General features: G+C 33.3%; 3 protein-coding genes and 1 long non-coding RNA gene across 5 annotated transcripts in view; 2 read left to right on the top strand and 2 right to left on the bottom strand.

Annotated features, from left to right (window-relative positions):
• The first annotated feature begins 1,108 nt into the window (after positions 1 to 1,108).
• On the top strand, positions 1,109 to 2,170 carry LOC140043642 (uncharacterized). Its single transcript, XM_072088158.1, has one exon. It carries the CDS (start codon positions 1,109 to 1,111, stop codon positions 2,168 to 2,170), a length of 1,062 nt encoding a protein of 353 aa, XP_071944259.1.
• Positions 2,171 to 5,268: 3,098 nt separating this feature from the next.
• LOC140043458 (uncharacterized) lies at positions 5,269 to 9,502 on the bottom strand. 2 transcript variants are annotated; one of them, XM_072087970.1, is made up of 3 exons: positions 9,249 to 9,502; positions 8,080 to 9,022; positions 5,269 to 7,131 (listed from the first exon to the last, which is right to left on the bottom strand). In XM_072087970.1, the coding sequence occupies exons 2-3, from the start codon at positions 8,939 to 8,941 to the stop codon at positions 7,127 to 7,129; spliced, it is 867 nt and encodes a 288-aa protein (XP_071944071.1). In that variant the 5' UTR covers positions 8,942 to 9,022; positions 9,249 to 9,502; the 3' UTR covers positions 5,269 to 7,126. The 2 variants fall into 2 exon arrangements, with proteins under 2 accessions (XP_071944071.1, XP_071944070.1); XM_072087969.1 differs by having other exon boundaries at positions 8,061 to 9,022.
• Positions 9,503 to 17,757: 8,255 nt separating this feature from the next.
• LOC140043261 (G protein-coupled receptor kinase 3-like) overlaps positions 17,758 to 23,035 on the top strand; it is a 33,919-nt gene continuing 28,641 nt past the window's right edge. The window contains exon 1 of the mRNA XM_072087763.1: positions 17,758 to 17,774. The gene's annotated coding sequence lies outside the window, so the exon portion shown is untranslated. The remainder of the gene's footprint in view (positions 17,775 to 23,035) is intronic.
• The window catches only part of LOC140044673 (uncharacterized), a 62,993-nt gene continuing 59,140 nt past the window's right edge, over positions 19,183 to 23,035 (bottom strand). The window contains exons 2-3 of the long non-coding RNA XR_011844480.1: positions 19,646 to 19,744; positions 19,183 to 19,234 (exon numbers count right to left, since the gene is read on the bottom strand). This is a non-coding gene — a long non-coding RNA (uncharacterized lncRNA). The remainder of the gene's footprint in view (positions 19,235 to 19,645; positions 19,745 to 23,035) is intronic.

Consider the following 23,035-nt stretch of genomic DNA (forward strand, 5'->3'; position numbering starts at 1 on the left):
GTCAATGTGTCTTTTCCACACTCGGCCATCCTCAACACTAATTACGTATGATTTTGGAGCGGTACGTTCTATCACGGTACCTGGCCACCACTTTCCCTCTTGTCGGAAATCTTTCACTAATACCATTTCACCTGGGTAAAATTCTCGTAGATCTTTCGTTTTGTCGTGATGAAGCTTCTGATCACTCTGCTTGTTAAGTACCTTGTTTTCTGTACTGGGATGTAAAAGTGATACTCGCGTTCTTAACTCACGGCCCATGAATAACTTCGCTGGCGTTTGTCCCGTAGTTGCGTGTTTTGTTGTGCGATACGATAAAAGAAATCTGTCCAAACATTGTTGGAAATCCTTCCCATTAGCTCGGCTTGCCGCTAACGATCTTTTGAAAGATTGAACCATTCGTTCTGCTGCTCCGTTGCTTGCGGCGTGATAAGGTGCAACCTTTACATGTTTCACCCCGTTTTGCTTTAAGAAGAATTCAATTTCGTCGCTAACAAATTGAGGTCCATTATCGCTTACAAGTTGAACAGGCAATCCGTATCTACTGAACAACTCTCTCATCGCTTTGATGGTCGCTGCACTCGTCGTACTGTTCATCTGAACGACTTCTGGCCATTTCGAATATGAGTCAACCACTACTAGATAATCTCGTTTATCTTTCTGCGCATAGTCAATATGTATTTGTGTCCAAGGCTGATTTGGCCAGATCCAGGGCATCATTGGTGCTACGCTTGGTCGACTTTGTGTTTGGTGACATGCTTGACATTGCTTCACCAATCGTTCAATGTCGGAATCTATCTGGGGCCACCAGACATGACTTCGCGCAATCTCTTTCATACGCACGATTCCGGGGTGAGCACAATGAAGCTCCTCCAGAACTGCCCCTCTGAGTTTTGGTGGAATCACTACCCTGTATCCCCACAGCAAACAGTCCTGTTCTACACTCAATTCGTCTCTTCGGTGTAGGAATGGTTTTAGATCGTCGTCGTTTTCTGACTGCCATAAACCTGTCTGTACCATGTATAACACTTTGCTCAATAGCGGGTCTTTCCTGGTATGCTGTTGTACGTTCGTACTCGTGACTGGCAAATTGTCTAATGTATGCCCCGCTATGTTATATACTGCATCGTCTTCCCGTCCTTCGTATGGCATTGGGAGACGTGAGAGTGCGTCGGCAATTACGTTCTGTTTTCCAGGAATGAACTTTAAATCGTATTCGAACGCTGACAGTACGATTGCCCATCGCTGTAATCTCTGTGCGGCCAGTGTCGGAATAGCTGATTTAGGTCCTAGAATGCGTGATCAGTTCGTATGTGGACTAATAAGTCAGAGCATCCAAAAGAAATTATTGACAAAGAACCATACGTTCAAGGAAGCAACAGATATAGCCATAGCCTCGGAGGCAGCAACAGCGAATATGAAAAGTATGTCGCACGATGGGGACAAGCCAATCAACCACGTTACGTCTAACAGCAGGAAGTCTACGAAAACTTATCAAGCGTTGAAACTAACACGAACGCAGAAATGTGACCGCTGTGGTATGAACAATCATACAAGAGATACGTGTAAATACAAAAACGCTACATGTTTTAAATGCAACAAACAAGGACACCTAAAATCAGAATGCAGGCAGTCGAGTAAATCAACAAAACAATATAAACCTAAATCCATCAAGCAAGTAGAAGCACCGGATTACGACGAAGGTAATGACGATTTTGTAGATACAATGTTTTGCGTAGGCATTAAGCAGGACAATTCGGTACCACCAATAACGGTACAGATGCGAGTTGATGATATAGATATTGATTTTGAAGTAGATACGGGCGCAGCAGTATCGATAATTAGCTTTGACGATTACGAAAGCAAGCTTAGCCATCTACCATTAAAGTCAGTAAAACGTACACTTCACGCATACACAGGTACTAAGCTCGATATAGCAGGAGAAATTAAAGTCACCGTGAACTATAGGGGCCAGAGTAACGTTCTCCCACTGATAGTAGTGAGAACACAGCGACGAAACTCACCACCCTTGCTTGGAAGAACCTGGTTAGAAGTGATTAAGTTGGACTGGAAGTCATTATTTCCACCATCGCTTGCTCAGAATTCGGTAGAAATAGATAACGATGTCAGTCATTCAAACGGAAGTTCCCAGAAGTTTTCCGAACGGAATTAGGTACGGTTCAGGGACACAAAGCGACATTACATCTAAAAGTGAACGCAATCCCAAAATTCTGCAAAGCTCGAAATGTTCCATTTGCGCTACGCTCCGCAGTTGAGGTAGAGTTAGACAGAATGCAAAACGAAGGAGTTATTTATCCGGTAGACTTTAGTCAGTGGGCAACCCCATTGGTATGTATTCCAAAGGCCGATGGCAGGGTACGTGTCTGCGGAGATTATAAAGTAACAGTCAACCCGAGTTTAAATTGCGACCAATATCCAATTCCGACCCCAGAGGAAGTTTTCACCAAGTTGGGAGGTGGAAAGCGATTCTCTAAGATTGATTTGAAATGTGCGTACCAGCAGTTAGTACTGGAAGACGAGGCGCAAGAGTTGGTAACGATCAACACGCACCGCGGATTATATCGATACACGAGGTTACCGTTTGGTATTTCGTCCAGTCCAGCCATATGGCAGCGATTCATAGAACAGGTGATAGCAGGACTTAAAGGAACATGTGCGATCATGGACGATGTTCTTGTTACAGGTGCGTCTGATAAAGAGCATATTAGTAATCTTGAGAAACTATTTGAGAGATTTAACAAGTATGGTCTCAGAGTGAAAGCTGAGAAATGCGAGTTTGTACAAAAGGAAGTAGTCTACATGGGACGTAAGCTATCAGCAGCAGGAATTCAACCGACAAACGATAAAGTGAAAGCCATCAAGGATGCACGAGCACCACAGAATGCAACAGAACTAAGATCCTGGCTAGGACTAGTTAACTATCACGCGTCATTTATTCCACGATTATCGACGATGATACATCCTTTGAATGAGCTGTTGGGAAGCAAACCATGGTCATGGACTGTCGACTGTAGTAAAGCGTTTAACGCGGTAAAGCGAATTATTAGCGAAGACATGATGTTGACGCATTATGACCCATTAAAACCACTGGAACTATACACGGACGCATCACCATACGGAGTTGGCGCAGTCATTTGCCACGTAAACGAGAACAATATCAAAACACCAATCGCGTACGCATCGCGAAGCCTGCATAAACACGAAAAGGGTTATGCACAACTAGACAAGGAAGCCCTAAGCATCATGTTTGGACTTCAAAGGTTTAGAACATACTTATACGGACGGAAATTCACGATAAGAACTGATCACGCAGTGCATTTTCCAATGCCTCTCCTTCAAAACCACAATGTATCGCCTTTTTCTTTAGATGGGATACAAATTGAGAAATAGTCTGTCCCGGTGTCTGTTTTACATTTCTGAATATAAATCGTTCAGAAATCGTTATTCGAGTAGGTTTGTAATGCTCTTTGAGCTTGGTTGTGAGCGTATCGTACGATTTTGTACTTGGTTTATCAGGAAAACACAAATCTCGTATCGTTGTGTATCCAGTCTCTCCTAAACTACTCAATAATATCGCTCTTTTCTTACCTCCGTCATTGATATCTAATGCCACAAAATATTGTTCCAGCCTGTCCACATACGTATCTATGTCTCCATCCTGGACGTTGAATTCCTCGAATAGAATTCTGGTATTAGCCGCTGCCATTACTGCGCTTCGCTCTGTACGTTCAGGGCGCTCAGAATCGTTATTAGCCTGTGCGGTTCCTTGGTTACGGTTGCCGTTGTTGGAAAATCAAAAACTGCTAGCCTAGGCCTATTTTTATAATATTATTATACTTCCGTTTCTCTCTATGTAAATGTGCCTGTATCCTCGTCGCCAGTGTCGTGTATCGTCGTAGACAAATTAATAAGTACGTTGAGATGAGTATAATAATGAACGTATTTAATGAAACCAACTAGTAGTCATGAACAATAGTATAGAACGTTTTGTAGGCTAACCCTCGTCAGAGCATATGCGCAGTACGCATATATATATGTGCGCGTGCATATACTACACTGTTTGTCTTTCTGATGTCTATAAATATTCTAATTGTTTTGTGCTAACTATATAATGTTAATTAGGTAGGTAAATTTAGTGAAAAATATCTGCATATGTCTTTTTTGGGTTTTTTTTTGTGCTAATATCAAAAGTAGTAAAATTTAACATGTTGTCATTGTGCAAATTATCTGGCATGAGGCTCTAAATTTTGTTTATCATATTAGTTGAAAATATCAAAATTGTGTTGTTTAACATGCCTAAAATCACCTTTCTTGGGCCAAGAAAACATAAAGAATCAACTTGTTTCAAGTATGTTGTGAAATAGAGATGTTTCGACACCAGTCAGCAAGGACATTTTCCCCCAATTTTGGCCAGAAAAAAAATGGTTGAGGGGACATGGGATTGGGCTCAGGGTAATAATTGGGAAATCTCAAGCCACCAGCAACCTCAAACTTAACATGTATGTATGTATATAACATTTTGAATAAAACAGGCCATTATTTCAGCTAAATAAGTTGATTCAAATTTATGTTGGTTAAATGAATATAGGGTGATACTTGCTCTACATACGCCCGTATTCGTAAACCAGACTTTAGTCGTAGTTATATATTACTTCAAATTCGATTCATAAACGAAGTAGTCGAAGTTTGCAGTTCGACTTAATGAAGTCGAGTTGCACACGTCTGGGTAACAAAGACTATACATTTGCCAATGACAAGAGAGTATTTGAGGAACAGACGAAATTTTGCGCATTGATATCACTTTCCTTTTTCTTATAAAACTTTTTACGCATCAGGACTATATACATGAAAAATAATTTTAATCGTTAATTATTAGAACAAGATCAGTATTAATTTAACAGTGAAGTACTTTTGATTAACAACAAACAAAAACTTCAAAATATATTTAGGAACTATGTCGGTACGGTAACTTTCATATTTTCTAGGCCTCCAACAAAGTATGATCGCGAAGAACCACACACTTCATAGCGTGACAAGAAAGCGCTAGGCCCTCTAAACATTCCATCGAGTGGTGAATTGCCGCATCTCCCATTGTCGCTATGGCGTGACGTAGTTCAAGTCGGACAAAGAAAATAATGTAATTTGTATACGGTTGTAAATAACGATGATTTTCATTATTATAACATATACCAATGTATATTTAATTATGCTAATATAAAAATAGATTTTTCATTCTTCAATATCTGGCCAATATAACAACTCAATGACTGTTACATTTTTTATAAACTCGTTTAAATACCATTTAGTCGACCATTTAGCCTGCCCCCTCGAGGACTAAAAAAATCGATCAACATCCATCTCGATTTAGTTGAGGTTGGCCTGATTTAGTCGGCGATTTAGTTGAAGTTCGGTTTATGAATTAAAACGACGTCATTTTTAAAGTTTTAGCTCGAACTACGACTAAAGTCCGGTTTAAGAATATGGGCGTAAGAATTACAATATTATAAAAGGTATATATTGATACTAGTTCACTGAAATTGTAAATTTTTCGTATGTGACAGACAAATATTAATAGGAATGATAATTTTTATTTCATGAATGAAATTTTCCTTATGTATATTTCTATGGAATACTGTACTCCAATTTATTGCATTTCATCATCCGTATACAAGTTGTATGGATTTTTCCAAGTTATTGTGTTTAAATAGTAATACTGTACTCCAATTTATTGCATTTCATCATCCGTATACAAGTTGTATGGATTTTTCCAAGTTATTGTGTTTAAATAGTAACAAACTACATACTTTGTTGGTGAATGTTATCATAACAATAAAGAAAAGCCGCTACCTAAAATATTAAAGCGTGATAGCAGTTATTGGCAAAATAGTCCAAATCAGTAATCAACATTGCCCAACAATATTACTTGATCAAACCAGGGAGGTATATGATACCTTCCTGATCAAAATCATATTTATCTGCATTCTTCACAATTTTCATCTCCACATCATCATCATATAAAGTAGTCATGTTGTAATAATAATGATATATCCTTTTAATTACTTCATTCTTGCTTTATTAGCCTATCAAATTAAAGTGAATTATGTATTGCAACAATTTCAGTTCTACATTTTGTTAATGATTAGTCTGATTATTTAATACCATTCATTTAAAAGAAGAAATAGATGTGTAATATTCCATAATACTATTACCATTTTTCTTTTTTTCATTGTCTTTTCTCAATTTGTTATTGAGGACCCCATTGGAAATAAGTCCCACATCGGGACTTTCATGGGCTATCCTGCATCTCTGTATCTGTCTTTTTAACATTTTTGAATTGTATATATCTTTCTGTATCATAAACTGTGTATGTATTTTTAATGAGATGCAAATAAATCAAATCAAATCAAACCATAATGAATAATTTTACTGTTAAATAAATATTTTTTTTATGGTCATATACACAATTAATGCACATGTCACTAAATACTTGATTCAATGTTTAAATCCACTATTTCAATTTCAATATGTTTATAATATTGTAAAACGTAGTTTTAATAAAAATGTTTAATTATATTACTACCACCAGTTTATTAAAAAAAAATAATATGATACACTAAATGTAACCAAAAGAATTGTAAATAGCATAGGGTATAAAATATGTATAAAGCCAAAAGCGCTAAACACTATTTATATATTAGATGTAGTAGTAGTCCTGTATTGAATGGCTCCCAGTAAAAAGAAGAAAAATATAAAATGATATGGATTAACATCATCTAAATCTATTAAAAAATTTGTCATCCTTTATCATGAGTATGACTGTTCTTGCCTAAACCAGGGAAGATTGTAATTTCACTCTTCCCAGAAACTAACATAATGAAATTCTCCTATCAGACCAAGATAAAGCTGCGGTTCTTCAGAGTTTGGGTTTTCCTTGATGTCATTGTAAAAATATTTTTTATCTATACTTTCTTTCAAGCTTGTAAAAATCCGTATATTGCATTTGAGAAACCTGGCCATTCCTCGTGTTGCAGTTTCATCAACCCAAGTTCCATCTTTTTTAAGTTTACATAGGTAATCTTCATTTACATGTTCCTTAAGGGCATCACCGTTATCCTGGAATTGACAAAAAGTTAAATAAATGTATAGTTAAATGTATACAAATGTATGGTAAATCTGTAATGTATCAAGTTTCAGTCTTACAAAATTTTGCAAGAAGTCTACAAGTCCAGTTCTCATATCTTTTACAGATTGTGTAGGCATGCCTAATCTTTCCATCTGATCTTGTATGCAATAGTAAAAACAATTGCCATCTTTGGAAACATCATCAACTATTTTTAAACGAAAATATTTTGCATTGTCTTTCAGTCGACGTTCATGATCTTCCAAATCCAATGAGCCATATCCTTCTACTGCTTAAGAATTAAAATTGTAAAATTTGGCCTTAGAAATAGAGTAGCTGGGACGGACGCAGGATTTTCTGGTAGGGGTACAAAAGAGACTGACCATCCCAGCCCCACCATGGTTAAGACTGAGGTGAGAAAATTTACAATATGAAAAAAAATCTCCTCAGTATCAGTACTGTACTTCGGAAGGTGCACAATGTAAGTAGCTACTTGCATTTATTTCTGTTCCTTGATATTGTTAAGTAAACAATAAATTTAAACAACAATCATGATTGAAGCACTCCAGAAACTACAATATTCCCTTACATTTGCCAAATGCCTTATATTAATTCAACAGAGATATTAAATTATATAATGTATATCTGTTTTTACTAATACTATAGCTTTTAAATCCACATAATGGACAGTATCTGATTGGCTAGTTCAAAGCCATATTTAATTGGAGAAAGTCTAGAGTTTTAATGTTTTAAAATGTATTGGTTTGATGATACAGCTCATGTTTATCATAATATAAACTATTAAAGATAACATTTAACTTAAAATCTTCCCAGTACAATTCCTGTCATTTTATACCCCATCCTTTTCATGGTACCCCACACCCTTTGGAGGTTTTCAAATGTAGTTTTAAACCATACTTACTCCTCATTCTGACATTTACCTGACAAGGATTCTTTTTCCTGTGCATCTTTGTTTAATATCACGTTTTTATTTAAATTATCACTTAGTAGCACCACGTCAACATCAATTGAATCTACTTCTTCTATTCCATGATCTTTTGAATGTACAAAAAAATCAATGTTTTTTTTTCCTGGGCCTGGTTTTTTTTTATTTTTTACACGATTCCCTTTTAACGCTGGAGCTGCAACTTCAAATTCTTTATAGTCATCCTTCAACCACGTCTCTACTGTGTCCTTATCAACGTTAAAGTCACCACCAATTATTACAGGAGATGATTGGTACTTCCCTTTCATTTCATTGGCAAAGTCCATAAGATCTTTAAAAGCTTCTTCTTCTTTTGATTTATCATTTGGGCCATGCCATGATATTGCTACTACTTTTTTGTTGTGTTCATTGCAATGTCTTAAAATGAGTGTGTGCCGTCGATGAGCATAGACATATTTTTGGTTCTCTGCATCTGGATCTATTTCAAATATTGTCTTTTTTAGTAGCATACCATTGCATATTTGACCCTCAGGGGTGTACGTGTAAAGATATTCCTTTTGTTCTTTCTCTTCATTTTTTGATTCTTGTAAAAAGATTATGTCTTGTGAAATATTTAGAGTTTCGAGGGACTTTGTTATATCTTGACTATTTATATTAAATGTATTTATTTTAAAATCATCACATGTTCCAAACACTGGATTATGATCAAATGTTAGTTTTTTGTTTTTTTTCGGTAATTTATTTTTAGTATCAACTGGAGATTTGCCCTTAGCAATAACTGAAGAAACCTTTTCAGTATTAACGTCCTTGTCAGTAGTAATTTTCTTGTCACTAGTAGTAATTGGAGTTTTATCCATATTTTATGTACAGATTAATATTACAGTTGTGTAAATATAAAAACCAAATTTGTTGACTACAGTTTTCTCTTATCAGCTATCCTGTAATTTAAAAAAAGACAATATAATTTTAAATTTAATGTATCAAATTATAAGTTTGCTTGCACTTACTGACATACATCTTACTGCTTCTTTTGATAAATAATGCATATAGTACTGTAAAATATTTATTTATATACACAACAAGAATTTCGCAAAAAGTGTAATTTAACTATTAAACAAAAATAAATCATGATTCTGAACAAGACAATTTGTAAAAATTACTCACATGGAAACATTGGCCAACTGATGTATAATTTCTTGAAATGAAATGTTTCAAGTCTATGTAGATTAACAACGCTACAGTCTGATAATTGGTATACACCTTAAATGTGTATTGCAAGTCATCAAATAAAATGAAGTTGTTCTAGAAGTCTATGTAAACACCACAATCTGATATGTTGTATGGAATCTGGTCACCTCACCAAAATTCTAGGTATCAAATACACTCAAAATTAGAAATGCTGTTATATTTATCATCTATGAAACTCCTCCCCCTGTTATTAGTTCATGATCATCATGCAGTATGCACAAATCACTATGCAGTAAACGCAAATAGTTTTTTCATTACACACCAATCATTGTGCAGTACACACCCATTTGTCTCGCATTACTACCAATCACTGCAGTACACATCAATAGTGCAGAAGGCACCAATCACACTATGCATTAAAATAGAATTTTCCACACTACTGCCACATATCAAATCGATTATTACCTGATTAGGCCAATTTAAAAAAATTTATAATCATTATTACTATTTTAATTCTCTTTTGATTTTTATTTAGGTTAAATTGCATTAATTGAATCAATAATTAAAATTAAAAAATTTAGGACATCCTTTTAATTAATGTCGGGTATAGTCATTCCATTATTTACCTCCGCCATGTAATTGATCGCGTTTGTCTGTTTGTTTGTCTATCTGTTTGTTTGTTTTGTTTGTTTGTTGGATTACTCATTGTTATCAAATAAAATGATTATTATTATTATTTTATTGCATTGCAAAGATCTTGACCATAATGAAAATACAGATATAGATATGTGGTCAAGGACCACTTCATTAAATTTTGGAGACAATAACTCTCTATAATGATTTTAATCCAGTCATGGTAACAAAATTGAAATGAAACATCTTAATGTTTGGTTTTAGAAAATGGCTGAACAAGTTGTTTTTATGGTAAATTGAGTCCAAAAGATGCATTGCATCTCAGAAATAGTGAAAGGTGTTTTGGAGTTGAAAGTCTGTCAACTTTAGAAATCAGTCTGAATCAGAATTAACAGAATTGATTCTATCATTGCAATAAATAAGTTTGAAATGCATAAAAGGTATATTATTATCAATTAATATTTCCTATATCATTATTTACCTCCGCCAAGGAGGTATATGTAATCGGTAGCGTGTGTTTGTTTGTTTGTTTGTTTGTTACTCAAAAAGTAATTACAAGATCTTTACCAAAATAAATAGACAGATAGATATGTGGTCAAGGACCATTCCATTAAATTTTGGGACCATTTGGGACCACAGTCCCAATTCTGGACCACTTTTTAGTATACTTTTTTAGACCTGCTAGTGTTAAACGATAGGACAGAATTTTTCAAAAGCCGGCGAGCAGTCTTAAAGTAACAAGTAAACTGAAATTGCATTTTCTCAAGAACTTCTTGTCCAAAAAACTTCATTTTTGAACAAGAGGCAAGAGTTATAATTTGTGATTTGTAATTTTAAAACATAATTTGATTTAATGTGCACGTTTTTTGATGCGAGTAGTTTAAAAAACCTATTTCTTTTCAAATTCACTCGTTTGATTTTCGCGTTGCTGTTCTATTGTTAGTCAACCGAAGCTATTGGTAATTGAAAGGCTTGTTACATAACCATTACACCAAACTCGCATACACATGCTTGTAATGAAATTAGCCTAAATCACAAAGAGCATTAAGACACACACAAATATATATATATATATATTTTTTAACCGAAGAAATCTTAATTTTACAGTAGGCGGAGGTATGCCCTCTCGGAGTGGCTTTCTAGTTTGTATATATGTTTATCTTATGTTTGTATATTTATTTTTGTGAGTTTTTCAAGTGTTGATTGGTTCAATGGTGGATAATCAAATAACATGGATAACATGGCATTTTTAATGTAATAATAATACTATAATTGTTAACACCTTCAATTTGATACTCTCCTTCTGAGAGATCTCTTTGAAGTAGTTTTTGTTTTTTAAATTAATTGTTAAAGAATTTACTCTCCAAAAGTTTGAATTGTTTACTAGTACAGTTGAATCTTTCGTAAATGTACAACTTCTAATCTGGAATAAAATGTTGACCTATGGAAAATGGTTGTCAATATCCTCTCTATCATGGTTATGTGTGTTTCTAACACATATTTACCACGTCTATACTATAGTTGATGCTGATCAATGTGTTTGTTTTTGTAATCTGTCAATGCTATCAGCAAAATGTGCTAAACTAGTTGTCAACATTACTTTCCACTTCCTAATTCAAATTCTGGAATTTACACTCTCTCAGCTTAAGCTCTGTCTACACTATCAAACTAGTTTTACAATAAAGTGTGATGTGCGCAAATATGGTAGTGATATGCCCAAATTTGGTAGTGATATGACATATCCATATTTGGGCACATCACATTTTTGTTGTCATATAAGGTGTGATAGTGTAGTCAGAGTTTTAGGATTAACTTGAGTAAAACAGAATAAAAGAATTTATAGGAATATTTACAGTGTATGTAATCAACGTCGATCTAAAATCACTGTTTAACTATTTAAATTTTCATTAAGCAAAATAATAAGCAGTATAATACCATAGATACAATTATATACCATAGATATAACCTAGACATCTGATTGGTTAGCAGTATAATACCATAGATACTATTATATACCATTGATATATCTGATTGGTTAGCAGTATAGTACCATAGATACTATTATATACCATATCATTGATATATAACCTAGACATCTGATTGGTTAAAACTACACGCATAATTTAACTTGTGTCTGCTTCACTGAACTACTGTAATCTGATCAATTTCAGGTTTTACTGCCCTCAACTTCTCTCATCATAAATTACACTATTTGTTATGCATTCTGTATGCTTGTGTCTTCCATAATTCATTTGTTCTCTGATGGTCAGTTTTTTTTTTTTCATTTTCTTGATTCTTGTATTTACTTTAGACAGGCCTTTACCCTGAAGTAGGTTGAATATGGCTAACAATGATGATGATTTACTTTGCTACAACATTTTGTTTCCTTTCTATGGTGTGCTTTTGTTTTACAACTCATAGTTTGTCTTTCTGATGTCTATATTATTATTATTATACTTTAATTTTTCTGTGGTTACTAATGGTAATTGGATAGGTAAATCTAGTGAAAAAGAAAGGCTCACATTTTTTCAGCAATCTCAATTTTTTTAGGAATATTTCCGGCCCTGGATATTGACCCCAGTCGGTCAGGACATTTCCCCCCAATTTAGGCCAAAAAAAAATTGGTCATAATTGGGAAATCTCAAGCCACCAGCAACCTCAAACTTTACATGTATGTATTCAACATTGTGAATAAAAAAGTTACTCTAAATAAGTTGATTAATTCATGATTTATGTTGGGTAAATGAATATAGGATGATACTTGCTCTACTAAGAATTACAATTACTATAGTAAAAGGTATATAATGATCTACTTTGATGTTCACTAAAATTTTAACTTTTTCTTACGCTTATTGCTCTTTGAATTTTTAGTCATCTAACTTAAAAATCTTATCATGGCCTTCATTAAGGATAGGATTGTTCTGTAAGTTTGGTATTGAAAAGAACGTGATAATTTCGAAAAGTCAGTCATGATTGGGAGTGTCATTTTGTCCAACTAGTGGTGCCGTTTATTATGAATGTTACGTGCGAGAATACCATTTTCAGCCATCTAGGGGTACCATGAGTGAACCAAATTCGCTTTGCCTCAGGCCCCATCATGGTGAAGGGCTGTAGCTCAAATACTTGGTTTCCGAAATCCCCCACAAAAATAGTGTAATCTGTGGCGCATTTCAATCCCTCTGGTTGGTAACTATGCAATAGTAAAAAAAAGTATGAAGTGATAATTTACAAAACTAAAATTTCTATCAATATAGGATACATCTTTTGAATAGTTTCTTGTTAGATATTTTGTGTGGCAATGAATTGAATTAACCTTAATATATATAATGTTTTGTTGAAATAGTACAGTATCTAATATGTAATTTCAAATCAATTTTTATTAATCTCTCCTCTTTTCAAAATGTTTCAATATTTTTCACTTAAAAGTTTCACTTTTGGTGGTAAATTGAGTCGTTCCAATTCATGAAATAGTGAAAGGAGTGATGATTGTTTTGGAGTTCAATGTCCGTCAACTTTAGAATTGATTCTACTGAGAGACTACAGCTGCATGTTACACATTTAATAATGGTTTTATGCATTACAATAAATAAGTTGCATTCAATGCATAAAAGGTATTATAATTCTATTATGGCTAGCTAATTAGAACCATCGTTACATTGAAATAATACGTAGTTTCAAATATCAATTTTAGAAATTTGTTGATTATTTGACAAAATTTATTCTCCTGAGAGATTCTACAGCTGACACATTGCTATCATTTTGTAACCCATTTTACTCTATTGTATATACACAGCCTGGAAGCCCATTAACCATTACTATTTCTTTCATTCATTGATATTGATATCAAATGATGAGAACATACCACAGGTGTCACTGAGTTTTGTTATGTTAGCCAGCAGTGACATACATGGTGTTAATGTACTTTATTCTCTCCCCTTACCTTATCTGACCTCCCCTCCCTTTCAACTTTCAATTAAGTATATTTTGATATTTCTTCCATCTTCTGTTTGATTATGTTTGATTGATTGGTTGGTGGATAATGAAGGTTCTTAATTATATTACATGGCATTTTATAATAATAATATGACAACCCTTGAAACAACCCTTCCTAGTTTGACATAAAATGTGTGATGTGCCCAAATATGGTAGTGGTATCAGGGGCGGACGGAGGGGTGTTGCCCCAGTTGCCCGGGCAACACCCTTAATTTCATACTAAATGTTTTTTTCTAACACTAAATTAAAATTTAGATCCCATTTCATCTTATTATTAACCATTAACGTTATAGAAGTCCACGGTTGGAAGAGTCTATATGTAAATTGACAGACTGCAGCGTATAATTAACCGCGCACAATTTAACGGCGGCGGTCAGCGTAATTTTTTTAATGTTTTATATACAATCATGTTTCTGAACATGCTCAGAATGAATTTCTGACTGTTTGGATTGCTTGTGTGCGTCTTGAGAAGGTATGTGGAAAACCCTGTCATATGGGGGGGCCTGTGGCGCAAACACTTGGTTTCTATATGGCCCTAGACTCGTGTGCAACTCCCTTATAAATAGTCCTGCGACTGCCCCTGGATATGATATCATTTTATTTATTTTATTTTATGTCTTTAGGCAATGTGGCCAAGGATTACCAATAGTAAATTAATCACTGTCCTATCAGATAGGTGGTAATCCCCCTGATACAGGGGCTATTTTGTGAACCAGTTCACCGGGGTAACCCCCTACTCTTTTCGAATAATGAACTGGGTTCTTTAAAGTGCACACAGGTTATAACTGTGTACACTGGACCTATGGTTTATAGTCCTTATCCGAGAGGACTTGTTCCACCACCAGAACTAGCGAGTCGGCCTCAAACCCTTGCCGATGTTGTTGGCTCTTTAGGTACGGTAAACGGCGCCCTTGCCTTAACCGCTCGGCCATTTGACTACAGGTAATTATCACTTACAAAATAATACTAATATTGAACACTGGTAAAATAATCCATTGTAGATTTGAGCGTGAGAACATGACATGTCACACATTTTAACAATTATGGGTTTTATTCAATCAGTAACACACACACCCATGGTTGTCAATATCCTCTTTACTATCATGGTTATATTTACCACGTCTATACTATAGTTGATTCTGATCGATGTGTTTGTTTTTTTTAATCTGTCAACGCTATCAGCAAAATGTGCTAAACTAGTTGTCAACATCACTTTACACTTCCTAATTCAACTTCTGGAATTTACACCCTCTCATCAGCTTAAGCTCTGTCTACACTATCAAACTTTCACAAAAAAAATGTGATGTGCCCAAATATGATAGTGATATGCCCAAATATGGTAGTGATATGATGTCATCATGTCCATATATGGGCACATCATGTTTATTTAAACTGTTGAATGAAATGTTTCATTATCTTCATCTCATCATCATTATCTTCATCTCATCATCATTATCTTTATCATCTAATCATCATCTTCATCTTATCAGTAGCATCATCTTTTTCATTAACTTCGTTCTTCATAATTTTCATCTCATCTCCTTTTTCACAGAAGAATGGTTTCATTGATTTTGATCCAAGTTGGCCCTAAACCGTCTCGGCCAAAGTCAAGTCGGCCCCAAGTCAAGTCGGCCCCAAGTCAACTCGGCCTCAAGTCAACTCGGCCTCACGTCAACTCGGCCAAAAAATAATCGTTCAATTCGGCCCCGTTAAAGTATGGAACGCAAAAAGTGCAAATGAAGGGGATTGATAAAATAATATTTCTTCACAATTTTTTAACTATGAATAATTCTGACTTTTAATGAATATTAATATTTAGACAATAATATTTAGCAAAGAAAATAGGAATGATTTCACCAACTTTCCTATATTTACGTTTAATAAAATTTCAAATTGCACAATTGAAAACAATTCGTAGCTGCGCCTCCCTGCGCCTTTGGCTGCTACGTGTTTTCGCTGACCGGGGGATTCCCCTTTTTTAAAAACGCAAATCATGGACAAAAACGATATGTACGATCATTTTTTCTATGGCCAAATGGTGGAACGTAGGCCTCCGTCTTCGATTTACTAAAATGCGGTACCTGCACGTGTTTTTGTAACACGCAGGTACTTCTATTCATATCGGCAATGAGTTCATTTTTTTATATGATATTATTTAATTATATTATATTTTTTATTTCGTCATTTTTTTAAAAGCGTGGATAGTAAGAATCATAATAATATTAAGCAATTTTTGTGTTCCATACTTTATTGTGGCCGAGTTGACCGAGTTGACGTGAGGCCGAGTTGACTTGAGGCCGAGTTGACCTGCACCCATTTCATTATGAGTAATGAGATACAAATCGTCTTATCATTGTAATCCTTATCATCGACTTTATGCTCATCATCACCATCATTATTGTCATCATCATCATCACCGTCATTATCATTATCATCTTCACCGTGATTATCATCATCACCGTCATCAGTATCATCATCACCTTCATCATCATTGTAATTATCATCATCACCTACATCATCGTCATTATCATCATCACCTACATCATCATTGTAATTATCATCACCTACATCATCGTCATTATCATCATCACCTTCATCATCATTGTAATTATCATCATCACCTACATCATTGTCATTTTCGTCATCACCATCATCATCAACATCACCTTCATCATCATTATCACCTTCATCATCATCGTCAACATCACCTTCATCATCATCACCTTCATCATCACCTTCAGCATCATCATCATCATCACCTTCATCAACATCATATCGTCATCATCATCATATAAAGTAGTTATACAATAATATACAATATACAAATAACTATTCATTCTTACTTTATTAGTCTACAAATTGAGTGAAATATGTATTGCAACAATTTTATTCTAGAAATGAAAAAAAACTAATTATCTATGTTATAACTCCTTGGTTATTCCAAATGATATAAAGGATATAAAGTCTGGTTATTTAATACAATTCATTAAGTAATACAATCACATTTTAATAGTATTTTTAAAGTTAATTTTTCAAAATGACTATATTATGCACATGGTATGTATGAAAAATTAAAAAAAAATCAACATGATTCAATGCTTAAATCCTATATTTAATTATGTTTATGTTCTAAAAAGTTTAGCTTAAATACTACTACCACCAACAGTTTATTAAAACAAAAATAATATGATAAACTAATGTGACAAATTTAATGCATGTAAATAACAATATTATATTAAATTATACTAAACAGTTTAATATCGATATATGATAAACTTTAAATACAACAATAATATATGTGTAAAATCATATTAATATCAATCCACTATTATTTATACTAGCAAGTATACCCGCCTCAGAGCGGGTTTCAAATGTAGTTTAAAACATCAATTATCAGATTTACATCACCTATATCATGAGGATTACTTTACCCAAGTTTGAGACTTTCCCAGATAGACAGACAGAGATTTGGTGAATTATAGCAAGATAATATATAGCTTTATTATACCTTACAAAGATTATAGGCATCTGATTGCATTTGAGTAAACTGTTGATCTCATGTTTCACTGCCCTCAACTTCTCTCATCATCAATTAAGTTATTCATTAAGAAGCTTTTTCATTGCGGTATCTAAGGCCAACAGTTTTGCGAATTTGTAAACTCGACTATGATTTATAGGTCCCAGCTGCTGAACCCAAAAAACGTCTGGGAAAAGAGAGTCTATGAGGGCTCACGGTTGAACAATTTTGGATTCTCGCCCTTTGATTGGTGGAAGACTGGAAAAATGTTCTCACTTGTACCACCGTGAAGTCACCTTGTCTCTAGAGAGGGGTATTATAGTCAATTGACTATGGTTGCATGCCTATTAGAAATACAGGTAATTATATACAGGTTGAGGTCACAGCATACAACAGGTATTTAATCTCTACAGTCATGGAAGAAAATATGAAAGAAAATTATCAGAATCAAATGATGATGATCACATGATGTAATGTCGACAGTTTGAAAAAGAAAATGATCGTGCTAATAATTAAAAAACTATCTTTGATTTGTATGTATTTTTGCGATTAAAGGACATCTTTTTAATAATTAATCATTTAATATATCTGATGAAAGAACAATGAATAATTTTAAAATGTCGAGCGGCATTTTTTGTAAGAAATATTTCTTGTTTAAACTGGTGATAGTAATGATAACTGAGATTCATGTATTTGGTTTTCTATAAAGTTAGTTACTTATCCATGGTCTGCTATTTGTTCCTAGTTCATTGCAAAATTTTAAAATGAGGGTGTACAGTATATGAAAATATACCCAAAGCTTTGTTTTTAATTGTATTTTTATGATCTGCAGTTGCCTGAAGCTCTTTATTCAATCCAATATTAAAGATGTATTGTCTCCCAAATACTTGGGGGACAATACATCTTCATAAAAATGAAGATTAATAAAATCAGACTTTGAATAGATTATTTTGTGGTTTTAATAAAGTTAATTTTCGTAGAAAAAAAAACCGGGAAAAATAAATGTTTTCACTTATAAAATGACAAAATAAATGGTTAAATTCAACCAAAAACTAATTGGCTGGCAGCCAATTTTACTAGTTTTTGCTTTAAATGTTTTTTTAGGTAAATGCATTTTTTTCGACCCAATTTTTGGTCAAAGTGACATTAAAATTGCATACTCAACAAATTGTTTAAGAATTATTTTTTCAGAGGGACAATACTTCTTTAATTGTATTTTTATTTAAAATCTGCTGTAATTAGATACAATTTCAATATCATGATGAAATAGTGAAGTTTATCTTTCTAGAATTAATTTTCAAATATGTAAAATCTTCATTCTATAAAAAATTACTCACAGTATTTGTTATTAATATCTGCTTTCATATTGCTTATTTATTTTTAATGTCTAATAATAATATTGTGCAATTAGCTTTCATATTGCTTATTTATTTTTAATGGCTATTAATAATATTGTGCAATTAGCTTTCATATTGCTTATTTATTTTTAATGGCTAATAATAATATTGTGCAATTAGCTTTCATATTGCTTATTTATTTTTAATGTCTAATAATAATATTGTGCAATTAGCTTTCATATTGCTTATTTATTTTTAATGTCTAATAATAATATTGTGCAATTAGCTTTCATATTGCTTATTTATTTTTAATGTCTAATAATAATATTGTGCAATTAGCTTTCATATTGCTTATTTATTTTTAATGGCTAATATTGTGCAATTACTTTTAGTCAATGTCTTGAGTACTTTCCTGTTACTCCCTCGGAATGTTAAACTTTTCTTGACATTTAGGGCATTCCACTTTACTCTCTGCCATCATCCTAAAAAAATTAAATAGATACTCTGAATAGAATTAATAATTAGAAATTATTTTATTAATAGAATTAATTTTAGATTTTATACATTTTTGTTTAATATCAATTATGGCATAGAGGATTTTTTTGACACATAAAGTTTGATATTGTAGACAAGGCTTTAGCCAAATTAGTAGGGGATGCAAAATGTGATCATCTCTTCCTACGGGCACTAATATCACATGACAAAAACAAGATCAATTCTTGTACAATCGAAACAGTTTATAATTTAAGGTGCGGGTGAAAAGTAACAGACAGCATTCATGGTTCTCAGCTCCCTGCGTCGCCACTTTGAAAGCATCCTATATTATCATTGGTACCCTCAATTCAATTTGAAATGTGGAAAAATTCTAACGTACTAAAAGTCAAATAACTTACCAGTGTTAAGTTTTTTATTTCAGAAGTAACACTTTCTGTAGAGGATGATGCACGTGCATCCTTCATCAATTGATCGTAATGCGTAGATACTGCTTCGAACTGTTGAAACACAACATAAAAGTAGTCAATATTGCGGTCTCGCTCTTTTGTGGCTGGAATGTTATCATAACAATAGTGAAAAGCTATCTAAAATATTAATAAGCGTGATAGAAGTTACGAATTAAAAGACGTTTACTGTATAATTTCAATATAAAATTTATTGACAAAAAGAGAGATCGACGTTTCGGTATCATCATAGAACCATTTATTGGCAAAAATGAATGTTTGAGTTGAGTGGAGAAAATACAGTATGATTAGATTGGCAAAATAGTCATTATAATATACATTTTTATGAGTTGAATACAGCTGTATGTTACACATTCAATGTTGGTTTTATGCATTACAATAAATAATTTTGAAATGCATAAAAGGTTTTATAATTCAGCCTAGCTAGCTTAGAACCATTGTTACATTGAACTTCTAATAATACATATCTATTGTGTATACACACACTGTTTAGCCCCTTAACCATTACCATTTCTTTCATTCATTTATTTGAAAATATTGATATCAAATGGTGAGACACAGGTGTCACTGAGTTTTGTTATGTTAACCAGCAGTGACATACATGGTGGTAATGTACTTTATAATTTATTTTATCCCCTTTCATCTTTCAATTTAATATTTTCAATTTCCTATATCATTACTTGTAGTTTTATTTATCTTCTGTATACATTTTTATTTTTGTGAGTTGATTGGTTGGTGGATAATCAAATTTCATTTAATAAAGAGAAATGGCGAACCGCGATGACGTCACTCAAATTTCACCGAGTGGGTATAGATTGTAAACAAACCATTTCGCCACATGTTTTTGTATGGGAAATTTCGATGGGTTGAGTTAAAAAGGTAGTTAGAAAAGAACGTTTAAAACACACATAATAGCAGTATCTTTTTTTTTGCAACACCCTTAACAATTTTAATGTTATATGGGCAAATCTTAACATATTTTATTTCAATTTGGATTGAATTAAGACGCGTTTTTGTTATATACTGTACCCAGCTCTAGGCCCTAGATAGTTTCGCTGATGCTGTGTAGTACCCTCGAGTAGGCCTACTCGAGCGAGCCTACTAGCACGGATTATCGGTTATTATAATAATAATAATAATAATATTGGAAATTCTTTATTGCATACTGGTACTACTACTACTTTAGCTAGGGTGCTGCTAGGCCTCTCCTAGCTAGGTAGTAAGACTAAATAGAGCATCTCTAGTAGACGTAGGCCTAGCATTTAGTTTCAGCTTGACAACTGCCATTTTGTTAGTCTAATGTAGACCTACAGATATGAGATATTTTTAGGAATATGATTGTGAATGATGGATGACTAAATACACAAATAGAAAAGAATTATGAGCGTTACAGCAACAACATTGGTTAGACGACGCCATGATTCACGTGTATAAACATAGGAAATGTGCCGCCCTCAACGGTTTGTTATGATTTTATACCCACTCGGATTTTAGACGTCGTCGGTTCGCCATTTCTCTCTATTATATAACATTTTTAATGTAATAATAATATAATTGTTAGCGCCTTCAAGTTGATACTTCCCTTCTTAGAGATCTGTTTGAAGTAGTTTTTGACTCTGTAAATTAACATTGTTGAAATACAGAATTAATTTACTGTCTAAAAGTTTGAATTGTCACTTCTATTACATTTGAATCTGTCCCAACTTCTAGTCTGGAATAAAATGTTGACCTATGGAAAAGTAGTTGCTAACGAGAGGCTCAGCTAATAGAGGGCTAAACACTTGATGCTCTTTATGTCTGCTGAGGAACTATTTAATTTTTTTTTGGTTAGCCACTTGTTGGAGGTAAATTTGTCTTACAAAATATTGAAAATTTTTAATGAAAATGTGTTTTAAACATGTTTTCTGCTAACGGGAGGTGGATAGACATGATAAACAGGATTTTGAGAGTCCATTTCAAGAGGTGTTTCTGTTAAAAACGTGTCCGCACAGGAAAGTTCCGCTGTAGCATGGTATTTGTGTTTCGAACACATATTTACCACGTCTATACTATAGTTGATGCTGATTGATGTGTTTGTTTTTGTAATCTGTCAATGCTATCAGCAAAATGTACTAAACTAGTTGTCAACATCACTTTCCACATTCAAATTCTGGAATTTACACCCTCTCAGCTTAAGCTCTGTCTACACTATCAAACTAGTTTGACCCAAAAAGTGTGATGTGCCCAAATATGGTAGTGATATGATGTCATCATGGTCATATATGGGCACATCACATTTTTTTGTCACATAAAGTTAGGTAGTGTAAACAGAGCTTTAGAATTAACCTGAGTAAAATAAAATATAAGAATTTATAGGAATGTTTACAGTGTATGTAATCAAAGCCAATCTAATACTGTTTAAATCACTGTTTAACTATTTCAATTTTCATTAAACATAGTGCAAACAAAAAAATAAACTTGACTAAAATAAGCAGTATAATATCATAGATACTATTATATTCCACATATTTAACCAGGACATCTGATTGGTTAAAACTACACGCATAATTTAACTTGTGTCTGCTTCACTGAACTACTGTATTCTGATCACTTTCAGGTTCTACTGCCCTCAACTTCTCTCATCATCAATTACACTATTTGTTATGCATTCTGTATGCTTGTATCTTTAAAGATTTCCTTTTTTTTTTATGGTCAGTTTTCTTCTTTTTGTTTTTTTCTTTATTTCTGTATTTACTTTAGAGAGGCATTTACCCTGAAGTGCGTTGAATATGGCTAGCAATAAGATTGTTATTATTTGTATTAATCTATCATAAACAATTGAGCAGAAGTCAATAGACATACTGTGTGGATGTACTTTCTTAATATTGAGGATAAGGACAATTTATGATATTACTGTTGAATTTGTTTATTTTTAGTTTAGTTGAGTTAGAATATTTTAATGAAACAGACATGTCTGACTATCACCTCATAATCAATTCGAATGGATCTAGTACTATTTTTTGTCAATTGTCCATATAAATTGCATGAAAGTATGTAACCATATAATCTATCATAATGTTATAAATATGCCTACACTACCGTACACACCTTAGAATATATCATCATTGTCATAATTATAATCATCATCATAAAAAGTAGTCAAACAATAATGTACAGTATACATACAGTTTAATACAAAATAATAATGTGTAAAAACAGTGAATTAGAATATTTACAATGTATTAAATCAAGCAAGTTTTCCCGGAGCTCTTCATTTAGTCCAATAAAGTGTATTTTTATTAAAATTTATCTGTTGAAGTACAATTTCATACATGGAAATAGATT

This window comes from Antedon mediterranea, chromosome 3 (assembly GCF_964355755.1).
Source record: "Antedon mediterranea chromosome 3, ecAntMedi1.1, whole genome shotgun sequence".
Lineage (NCBI taxonomy): Eukaryota > Metazoa > Echinodermata > Crinoidea > Comatulida > Antedonidae > Antedon > Antedon mediterranea.

What these genes read in the sequence shown, in the direction of transcription:
- LOC140043642 (XM_072088158.1), top strand. Translation starts at nt 1,109, where the DNA reads ATGTTATATACTGCATCGTCTTCCCGTCCTTCGTATGGCATTGGGAGA.
- LOC140043458 (XM_072087969.1), bottom strand. Translation starts at nt 8,941, where the DNA reads ATGGATAAAACTCCAATTACTACTAGTGACAAGAAAATTACTACTGAC. An exon ending in GGTAAATGTCAGAATGAGGA is followed by an intron (nt 7,132 to 8,060) that starts GTAAGTATGGTT and finishes TGTCAATTCCAG; the next exon opens with GATAACGGTGATGCCCTTAA.